This window comes from Conger conger, chromosome 5 (assembly GCF_963514075.1).
Source record: "Conger conger chromosome 5, fConCon1.1, whole genome shotgun sequence".
In the NCBI taxonomy this organism is placed as follows: Eukaryota; Metazoa; Chordata; class Actinopteri; order Anguilliformes; family Congridae; genus Conger; species Conger conger.
In genome coordinates, this window is record NC_083764.1 from 14,895,768 (window position 1) to 14,906,750 (window position 10,983).

The window sequence follows — 10,983 nt, forward strand, 5'->3', positions numbered from 1 at the left end:
CTACTGTATGTAGAAAACGGTTCCGACTTAAACGGTGTCAGAAACAAGAAAAGCAACTCGTCCTGTTTTCTGTATTGCGGGGGTTGCTGGGAAATGGGGGAAAAAGAACCATACATCCGGGCAACCCGTCTGACAGACTTCAATTTCCAAGCCACACGGGAAAGAATGAAAGTGCGAACGCGAATGATCTGCTAATAAGAAATAAACACGATACTGACAAAATTAATCTACGCGATTTACAACTCGTTTCCGTGGCTGGAGTCTAGCGATGAAATAGAATCCAGAGACTGTGGGTAAGTTCTTTGTGAAATGTCCGTCGCTGGTTGGCAAGCCAGCTAACGTTAGCAAGCTTGCTGGATATCGCAGGCCCCTCGTCTTTCCGATTGAAAACTTTACTCCGAACTGATAACACTCTGGAACTGGATAATCAAGATAATTTTACTTTTAAGGAACTCAGTCTTTCACATCGAAAAGTATTTAGGGAGTAACTTTAGTGGTGTTGACAACACTGACTGACTAACTACTTTATTTACAATCACACTTGTGCTAGCCGGCGAGCGGGCTAGTTAACTAAAGCGAGCGAGCGAGCTAGCTGGCTAAACATTTGGAACTTTATGACCGCACCTAGCTAGCTGAACTAGGCCTGTTAGCAAGAGCCTACAGCGTTATCAGCCAGGACAGGCCTTAGTGGACAAGATGGAGAAGGCGCCCCGTTTGTTAGCTGACTGGCTAGTTTAGTGATAGCCACAGAAATCGGTGGAGGTGTCTGTCTTGATGGGTATTTCGTTTATTATGTAAATGGGGAGCTAATTGTTTTTGAGCAAACTATTCATTGTTAGTTATGAGGGGAAACAAATAATAGCGTTGTTAGCCAGCTAGTTAAGTTACCTAGTATTTGCTTGAGCTGCTAGCTAGCTAAGTTACTTGAAATCGAATAACCAAAGTTAAGGTACAAATGTATTTTATATTTGCTATCGTTAGGTAACGTTAATGTAGATTTGACTTGTCGCAGCCTTTTTCGTTATTTTAAGTTGGGTTGTTAGCCATTTAGCTAACCTAAAGTTAGCTGTTTTTATTCTGCAGTGTGTCATTTGAATGTGCATTGTTTTAGGTTTTAGTGCTTCTCTAAAGCAGTGCAAGAAAGGATAACTGCCCATAGCTAATGTTACCTGAAGATACTTTACAATCTGTTCAAATGGCGAGCTATCAAAATAAGCTTGACTGACATTTAGTACTTCTCTTTTTAGTAGTAACAAACCGCAATTGTTGTGATGCTGGTGGTGTTTACAATTTCAGATGTCGTAATTGGGCGTTGAAAGAGAACCTTTAATCTAGGTCGTCAAGAACTTTAGTTTTTTCAGTGAAAAAATCAGAATCTAACGATGTATACAAACCATAGGATGAGGGCTATGTCTTAGTCCTGGTCTTTGGTGACCTAGTCTTTGGTGAAACATTAGATGGGTTTATGGCGAGTAACTTTATTGAATATATTGTGGGGCAGCATGTGTATTCAGTTAAATGTTGAATAGAGCTCATTTTACCTTCTTTTTTTTTTTTTTTTTTTTCAAAAAAAAAAAAAAAAAAAACTCAGGTAGCTTATTATTTTGCATTCTCTTCCCTCAGATGTACTGACCAGGCTGGAGCACGCAGATGTGAAGAGGAACCAGGCTGCACCAACTAGACAATTTGACACCCTGCCACGAGAGACAGTCCTGCTGCTGCCCCCCTTTCACCCCTGCCTGTCCACATACATGTTCTTACATGAAGAGAGGGGAGAAACCCGAAGGATACCGACAAATGCGACCCAAGACCTTTCCCGCCACCAACTACAGTGGCAACAGTCAGCAGATGCTGCAGGAAATCCGCGAGAGCCTGCGGAATCTCTCCAGGCCTTCGGACCCTGCTAAAATGGATCCGAATCCCGGTGCAGGGAAGGCGCTGGCCGAGGACCTCAGGCAGCAGGGTCGGACCAGCAACCCCAAGCACCCCTACCATAAGGCCTTACAGGAGATCCGCAAGTCCCTGATGCCCTTCGCTAACGAGCCCAGCTCCTCCTCCCGCGGTACTGAGGTCAACAAGCAGATGCTGCTGGAGCTGCAGAACGCAGGCTTTGAGGAGGTAAAGAACTCTGGGTTTCATACATTTTCAAATGCAAGTGGAGCACAAAATTGGTGGTTTAGGCTTTGTCAGGTTTTAGGCTAAGTCATTTGGCTTAGAGTAGATGTTTTGAAAAACATGAAACAGCATTGGCAGGAGCTCAATAAGTCTCCTTTGGAAACTTGTTTGCTTAGGAAGAGCTTGCAGCTAGATCCATAGATACTGTTTTTTATGATGAAAATGTGCTGGCATTGCTGCTTCAAAATGATTGAAAACGTGCTGGACTTGTAGGTGATTGGTAATTTTGAGAGTTGGGGCTCACCTCGGTTTAATACAGATGAATACAGTCAATACTCGATTTAATGTCACTGTCTTGAGAGACCGTGATAAAAGTTGTAAGAGGTGCTTGAGTGTATACCTTGTTTTGTAAGATTGGTTTGAAATATGTGAACGTTGGTATGTGGAATGGCTAGCTTTGGCATTGTTATCATGCTCAGGATGTCATTGTTGCATAGTAAAGATGTTTATGGCAACAGTCATCATGGGGTAATTTGCTTACTTCATTTTAGTCCTTTCACATTCAGTTAAAGCAGTGAGGCATCCTTCTTTCACGCTCCAAAGTGTTGTAATTTTGAAATCATATGGCAGTGCAAGTTTAGTGAGAACCCCTGTCTGCTTTCATGAAATTTTAACGTGCGTCTTTAGAAAGTGCACGGTTGAAACGGAGCGGGTTTTTGAAATGAATGTTAATGACGTTGCAGTACCAGGGGGTAACATGACCCTGTCCCCCTTCCCCCTGCTGATGTTGCGTTTGTGAATGCTGTCCGCACAGGAGATGGTGATCCGTGCGCTGAAGCAGACCAACAGCTGCAGCGTGGAGGCCGCCATCGAGTACATCAGTAAGATGAGCTACCAGGACCCGTGGAGGGAGCAGATGGTGGCCGCAGCCGCACGACCCGTCAACGCGGGAATGAAAGCACCCTGTAGGTGTCTGTCCCCTGGGACCCGTGGCTCATCCTGCGGTCATTTACTCTGGGTGTCCGTGGAAACCTGTTATTGCCCCTGCCTTCTGAGACCCTCTGCTTTTTGTTGTTGTGTTCAGCAGTTTTAAAGCTGTACAGCTCCTCTATCAAACAGATCCTTAAACAGATGAGATTTTGTGTGATTGGTGGGTTCCTCACACCACATGTATATCGATATGTCCATCTTATTTAAAACATGGATCTGTCAGTGTGTTGGGAAATGCAGCAAAACATGTTTTATTTTCTGTTTAATATCCTCTTTTTCCTCATCTCATATATTCAAAATATTATTTGTCAACTGGAAGACATATCTGTACACAACACACTGCATTTCTGAACACGGTATTCAAGTTTTGATTCACCCCTAGTCCTCATTAACATAATTCTCTCTCATGCTCTACCATAGGCATTCCCGAAATGATGTTCATCTAGTCCGTTCTGTGTGATGGTATGTTTACTGTGTGTTTACTGTGCACCAGGTCCCGCCCACATCCAGCAGCCTGTGCTGAGGAAGCCAAGCTTGAAGGGCTCCAAGGAGCCCGTGGCCTCCCAGAGGCACGGGCCCCTCGTGGTGGATGGACTGATGTACCACCCCGACACCCAGGGTGCCCAGGGAGACATGGCCTGGCAAGGTCACCCTGGAAACGGGCAGAGAGTCAACCCTCCCCTGCCTCCCCAGGTGCGCAGCGTCACACCTCCCCCAAACAGAGGCACGACCCCGCCCCCGCCGTCATGGGAGACCAACCCCTCCACCAAGCGCTTCTCCGGGAACATGGATTACCTGGTGCCCCGCATCTCCCCCGTCCCGCAAGGAGCCTGGTCTGAGGGGTACTCCGCTCCTCCACCTCAGAACCAGAGGGGCATCAGTCCTGTTCCGGTTGGTCGCCAGCCTATCATCATGCAGAGCTCTGGGGGGAACAAGTTTAGCTTTCCCTCTGGCTGGCCCCAGGGCAGCTCAGGGCAGCCTGAGTATGTGGGACACCAGAATGTGGCCCTGAGTGGGGGCGGACGTCAGCCCCCACCTCCTTACCCGATGGGCCAGGGCAGCCGGCAAAGCCCCACGGCCCTGCAAATGCAGGCCGGAGGCCCCGCGTCTTCCCCTACCTACGTCAATGGCGGAAACCTCCCCCAGTCCATGCTCGTGCCCAACCGCAACAGTCACAACCTGGACCTGTACAACCTGAGCGTCCCGGGACTGCCCCCTTCCTGGCCCCAGCCCCAGCCCTCCCCGGGCGGCAGCGGTCACGAGATCCCGCCCTCGTGGCCGCATAACATCCCCGTCCGCTCCAACTCCTTCAACAGCCACCAGCTGAGCAGCCGGCAGAGTCACCCGGCCAGCTCCCAGCCCTCTGCCACTACAGTGACGGCCATCACCCAGGCCCCCATCCTGCAGCCCGTCAAGAGCATGCGGGTGCAGAAGCCAGAGCTTCACACAGCCGTTGCTCCCACCCACCCCCCCTGGATGCAGCAGCAGCAACAGCAGCAGCAGCAGCAACAGCCACCCCCTCCGAGCCCCTACCAGGAGGGACCCGCCCCTATCACCGTTGTACCTGAAGTCCCTGGCTACCAGGGTCCCCCGCCCCCCTACCCTAAACACCTCCTCCAGCAGCCTGCTGCAACCTGCCAGGGTTACGATCCCACCCCCAAGGGCGGCGGCGGGAAGGAGGAGCCGGCGGAGGAGGAGGGCGGGGGGAGTGGCGGCAGTGCCGGCGAAAGGATGGAGGGCTCGGAGGGCGGGACGGTGGTGCCGCCGCCGACGGACCGGGAGAAGAAGCAGATAACCACGTCCCCGGTCCCCGTGCGCCGGAACAAGAAGGAGGAGGACCGGCGTGTCCCACTCTACTCCCCGCAGGCCTTCAAGTTCTTCATGGAGCAGCACGTGGAGAACATCCTGAAGAACCACCAGCAGCGGATCCGTCGCAAAAAGCAGCTGGAGAGCGAGATGCAGAGGGTGAGAGCTCCACTGTCGTCACAGAATTGTGTCATGGATCTATAGCACAACTGTGTAGACCTGGGCTGCCCAACCCTGCTCCTGGAGCTCTACCATCCTGTAGGACTTCCCTGCTCCTGGAGATCGACTGTCCTGTAGGACTTCACTCCAACCCTAACAAAGCACACCTCATTCAACAGCTAAAGATCTTGCTGAGCTGAAATTAATTGAAATGAATTAATAGAACCAGAGGTGCCAAATTAGGGTTGGAATGAAAACCTATAGGATCAGGGTTTTCTTTTCAGGACTGGGTAGCCCTGGTCTACACTGCTGAGGTCTGTTTTGGCCATCACCACCTCAGGCAGTCTTGTGATAATTAGTTGAAAAATGTGAGGATTTCTCTGAAGTTGGATTCATTATAAGCACAAATTTCCTGATCTTTCTCCCTGTAAATCTGTCCTTTGTCTTGTTTCAGTTCTTTATTTGGCACTACTCTGTTAAAATGTATGGAACTCTGTCATAGCTTTGCTTTTTCTTTTCTCTCCTGAGCTTTTTTCCCTCCTTCTTCTTCACTCTCACTAACAGCTGGTATAAAAGGTAAAGGTATCTGAAGTGCTGTGACCCAAGTAGTCTCCACAGTTCGGTGACCAAGTAAGCCATTGTTGAAGGAAAGTTGATTTTAAATTAACTGCATGAAGCCTTCTCTTGTTTTTCAGCATGGTCATACAAAACTCTCTTTTGTACTGTACTTCACCAATGACATGAAAGTGTTTATGACTGCATGTTTTATCATTGACCATTGATGACATTGAATGTTAAACCATCGTCTATTGCTCACTAATGAGATATCTGGTCATTGGGATATTGCATGGAAGTTTTCTGCCATACTGTACATTGCTGTACTTCATTGAATCGAAACACTATTTGGCCAGAAATAGTCCTGAAGAAGGATAGAATTTGGAATATTGCCATCGATAGTAATGGATGTTAAAGAAATTAAAGACGGAATGTGAGGTGCTGTCCTTTTTGGGGGAAAGAAAAGGAGCAGTCCTTGGTGTAACTACACATTAAATCAGGAAAGATGGTATATGTTGTATACATCCATTTGCAAAATTGAAATTATTTTCACCCCAACACTAGTGGCTTTACACTTGACCTTCTCACCTCCGCGGTTTCCCAGAGATGGCCGAATCTCTCTTGTGGCACGGGTTTCATGTTCCCCAGAGTGCTGTGTGAACTTGGTGCGGTTTGTGGGGCTGGAGAGTCAGGGCTGAGCAGCACAGAGGCCCAGGCTGACTACAGCTGCCTTGTGCTGTGTGTCATGTGCAGGTGGGTCTCTCGGGTGAGGCCCAGGAGCAGATGCGCATGATGCTGTCCCAGAAAGAGTCCAACTACATCCGGCTAAAGCGGGCCAAGATGGAAAAGTCCATGTTCGTCAAGATCAAGACGCTGGGCGTGGGCGCCTTCGGCGAGGTCTGCCTGGCACGCAAGGTGGACACCAACGCGCTGTACGCCATGAAAACGCTGCGCAAGAAGGATGTGCTCTTGAGGAACCAGGTGGCCCATGTCAAGGCTGAGAGGGACATCCTGGCCGAGGCCGACAACGAGTGGGTGGTGCGTCTCTACTACTCCTTCCAGGACAAGGACAACCTGTACTTTGTCATGGACTACATCCCGGGAGGAGACATGATGAGCCTCCTGATCCGTTTGGGAATTTTCCCGGAGGAGCTGGCCCAGTTCTACATTGCCGAGCTCACATGCGCCGTTGAGAGCGTTCACAAGATGGGCTTCATCCACCGCGACATCAAACCCGACAACATCCTCATTGACCGGGACGGCCACATCAAGCTCACCGACTTTGGCCTCTGCACTGGCTTCCGCTGGACCCACGATTCCAAGTACTACCAGAGCGGTGAGCACCTGCTTATTTCTGTGGGATTTGTTGGTTTTTTTCCCCTCTTTCAGCTGGTAATGGGTCTTTCCCAGACTTATGAGCTGTCTGTGTGTGTGTGTGTGTGTGTGTGTGTGTGTGTGTGTGTGTGTGTGTGTGTGTGTGTGTGTGTGTGTGTGTGTGTGTGGGTGAAGGATGAAGATATTAATCTTTCAGTCTGAAGTCTTTCTTTCATGCTGTTTCATTGCTTTGTAGACCTTACCCTGTAGAGCAGTGAAAGTATGATGGTGGTAAAATACATTCATCAAAGACATTAATGGAGTTCTAAGGTCAAGTGACTACATGCAGGAATCTAGACATTGCTGATTTTATTGGTCATAACTCTCTCTTTATTATTACAAACCATGTGCCATAAACATATACCAAAGAATGTAGTTCCTGTTTATTCGGTCACTCCTTTTCTGGTCTGATTTGATTCCATAGAAACATGCTGTTAGTGATTTCCCCTTTTGTAGGTGTACCTAAGATTGCTCTTTGTTTATTTGATGTTTATGTTCAGAGTTCTCTGAAACACGATCACAACATGATGATTAAACATGGGTCAAAAGGCCTAACATGAAATTAATGATCTGCTCCCTGGAGAAATGCACCGCTGTTTATTACGATGCATCAAACATGCAGTAACTAATTATTTCATAAAGTTCATTTACAATTCTTATAATGTTATATCCTTGTTGCTGTGGCGCCATGGATGTCAGTCAATTGTTCAGATCATGTAAAGTGTACAGCATAATACAGTGTATGGTGACAGTCACCATTGTAAAGGCAGTGCTCTTCTGCCTCCAGGCGACCACATCCGGCAGGACAGCATGGATTTCAGCAAAGAGTGGGAGGACTCGGGCAACTGTCGCTGCGGAGACCGGCTGAAGCCCCTGGAGCGGCGGGCAGCGCGGCAGCACCAGCGCTGCCTGGCCCACTCTCTCGTCGGCACGCCCAACTATATCGCCCCGGAGGTCCTGCTCCGCACAGGTGACCGTCATGCACTTAGTTACGACAACATATTCATCAACCGGGGCGGCCTGTAGCATAGTGGTTAAGGTACATGACTGGGACACGCAAAGGTCAGTGGTTCTAATCCCGGTGTAGCCACACTTAGATCTGCACAGCCGGTGAGCCCTTGAGCAAGGCCCTTAATTGCTCCAGGGGAGGATTGTCTCCTGCTTAGTCTAATCAACTGTACGTCGCTCTGGATAAGAGTGTCTGCCAAATGCCAGTAATGTAATGTAATTTATGGAGGTATTTAAATTCTATAATTAGTAATATAGTCTGGGTTTTATAATATATGTTTTGGAAAACCTGAGATTTTTGGATGCAGTTTCCCAGTCATGGAAAATGAGAGAATTGGTTAAAAGTCCTGGAAAACAAGTTGTTATCCTGGAAAATATTTAATGAATGAATGTGTTATAGGCCAAAACCACAAAAGCACATTTCCATGTCATTGCTTAAAATTTCCTGGAAAATAATGTCTTGAGAATATTGGGAACCCTAAAAAAAATAATACATTTTTGTTTTGGCTCATAATGAACCTGCTCTTTCCCTTAGGTTATACCCAGCTCTGTGATTGGTGGAGTGTTGGCGTCATTCTGTATGAAATGGTAGTAGGGCAGCCCCCTTTCCTAGCAACGGCACCCCTGGAAACGCAAATCAAGGTAATCCTAATTGCTGCTACTGTACTGATTCCCTGTCTCCTGAATTGATGGGTAAGCCCTGTATCAGATCTCCTGCTGGCTGAGTAATCACTTTTTTTGTATTGTCTGCCATTCTAGGTGATCAACTGGCAGACCACCCTGCACATACCTCCGCAGGCGAAGCTGAGCCCTGAGGCGTCCGACCTGATAGTCAAGCTGTGCCGAGGTCCGGACGATCGGCTGGGGAAGAACGGCGCGGACGAGATCAAAGCGCAGCCCTTCTTCAAAACCATCGACTTCTCCAGCGACCTGCGGCAGCAGCAGAAGCCCGCCCCGTACATCCCCAAGATCACGCACTGCACCGACACCTCCAACTTCGACCCCGTCGACCCCGACAAGCTGTGGAGCAGCGACGACGGCGAGGGCAACCACAACGACACGCTCAACGGCTGGTACAAAAACGGCAAGCACCCCGAGCACGCCTTCTACGAGTTCACCTTCCGCCGCTTCTTCGACGACAACGGACACCCCTACAGCAGCCCCAAGCCCATCGAGTACGAAGGCTACGACGAGGACGACCCCGAACTGGAGGGCCCGAGGGAAGACCAGGGGGAGCGGGAGCCCACCCGGGGGGCACAGGGCCGTGACCTGGTGTACGTGTAGACAACTCCGCTTTTTGATAGCCCAACGTGTGGTGTGTCCAAGGTTAGAATAGGACAGAAAGACCGTTTTTAGGCCATGGATGGCACGTGGTTGGGCCTTACTCTCTTCGAGGTCCAGCACAGAGTGGGGGATGCATGGCCTTGATGGATTCTGGTGTCTGTTCAAGCAGAGGGGGTTGGGTCTGGCTCTGACCACACAAAAGGTGTATTTATTATTATGGGATGTATATTGTACACTACAACAATGTGGTTGGAACTGATGTAAAAAGGAAATTGTTTAATATGTCTGGGTGCTCTGTACTTGGAAAGAGGTCCCCCCCCCCACCCCAAGAAATAAACCCCCTTATTAAGCCTTAATTTATTTGAAATATTGTAAACTGGTGATAATGGTAACTTTCAGCATACACTATGGAACTTGTTTTGTAGTTGGAACTTAATTTCATTGCAAATGTGTCTTAATTTATATTTGATTAGATGTTGTACTAAGAGAAGTTGGGAAGGGAATGGCAGAATTGGTCTGAATAGAATTGCAGGGATTGAAAATGTTAAACTCTTGAAATGCTGCAGTGCCTTTGAGATCATCGGATTTCTTTTACCAAATACATAAGAAGAAAAATTAATTTGACTGGCATTTAAAAAAAAAAAATGAAAACACTAGTTTAAGCAAGATAGTGGATTGTCTTAGCAGTTTGTGTATTTCTTTCTAATTTATACATATAAATGTATTTATAAATTATGCTGTATAAATTTCATGTAAATAATGTTCTCTATTGTGTGGGTTTCTGTGATGAACCTCCTGAAGGCAGGCCCTCTACTACTTCATTATTCCATTTAAGCTTGGTTCCTCTAAGGTTGTTGATCATTCTTGGCCTTCAACATGTCTTGTACATTTTTTGTCTCCAAAAGAACTAAGTGAAAAGCACACCAGTTTTATTGCTAATATTCAAAGCTAAGACATAATTTGGAATGTTTTCCTGGAATTTGTTATATGAAATGCTCCTATCCTGTCTGTGTTCTCGGTCTTTAGCAACTGTGCCTTCACTGATACACCACCACCATCGCCGCCCAACCAAAGTATGAAGCAATGACTTGGATACTTCCCAGACATGGCTGGCAGCTCATAAAGGATTAATGCGATAAATTAAAGACTGTTTATAAAATGTGTGGGATGGCACTAGATAACGCTGTTTTAGAAGCCTACCAGTGGCTCCAAAAGGCTCACAGCAAGTGCATTTCTGAACTCCAGGGAATTTTGCATATCTTGGAGAGGTTTGAATGTAGTTCTGGGTGTATGATCATTGATATTCCTGCACTGTTTTTTTAACTGTAATCATGTTAACATGATATCCAAATTTGGTTTAGTGGTAAATGTTATGGGGGTGGGTGCAGGGAGAGGAGAATGATGAATAAAATATATAAAGCACAATATAATGTTGTATTTTTTTTCTATCATAAAATGAATACTAAACGGCACTTCATTTTACTAGATTTAAGGGCAGTATGACTAATATACTTTGCTGTAGACAAGTCGTAAATGCATTGCTTGAGGCTAGGCAAACAGAACCAATTTTCTCTTTGGAATTAAGAGCTGAATTTATGAAATAATCATTAATAATATAACAAGTGAAACCTAGCTATAGATCACAAGACTGATAGCCCATCAATAAGGTAATTTAGTTCTGTATACAATGAT

At 47.0% G+C, this 10,983-nt stretch overlaps 1 protein-coding gene across 4 annotated transcripts; it reads left to right on the forward strand.

The window, feature by feature from the left end:
- Positions 1-103: 103 nt before the first annotated feature.
- Positions 104-10,721, forward strand: lats1 (large tumor suppressor kinase 1). Of its 4 annotated transcripts, none has more exons than XM_061241860.1 (8): positions 104-293; positions 1,624-2,118; positions 2,930-3,080; positions 3,599-5,070; positions 6,379-6,961; positions 7,787-7,969; positions 8,543-8,649; positions 8,767-10,721. In XM_061241860.1, exons 2-8 carry the CDS (start codon positions 1,762-1,764, stop codon positions 9,289-9,291), a joined length of 3,378 nt encoding a protein of 1,125 aa, XP_061097844.1. In that variant the 5' UTR covers positions 104-293; positions 1,624-1,761; the 3' UTR covers positions 9,292-10,721. The 4 variants fall into 4 exon arrangements, 3 of the variants coding, with proteins under 3 accessions (XP_061097844.1, XP_061097846.1, XP_061097845.1); XM_061241862.1 differs by lacking the exon at positions 104-293 and adding an exon at positions 519-778; XM_061241861.1 differs by lacking the exon at positions 104-293 and adding an exon at positions 805-949.
- The last annotated feature ends 262 nt before the right edge of the window (positions 10,722-10,983 follow it).

What these genes read in the sequence shown, in the direction of transcription:
- lats1 (XM_061241860.1), top strand. Translation starts at nt 1,762, where the DNA reads ATGAAGAGAGGGGAGAAACCCGAAGGATACCGACAAATGCGACCCAAG. An exon ending in GGAGGTCCTGCTCCGCACAG is followed by an intron (nt 7,970 to 8,542) that starts GTGACCGTCATG and finishes TCTTTCCCTTAG; the next exon opens with GTTATACCCAGCTCTGTGAT. An exon ending in CCCTGGAAACGCAAATCAAG is followed by an intron (nt 8,650 to 8,766) that starts GTAATCCTAATT and finishes CTGCCATTCTAG; the next exon opens with GTGATCAACTGGCAGACCAC.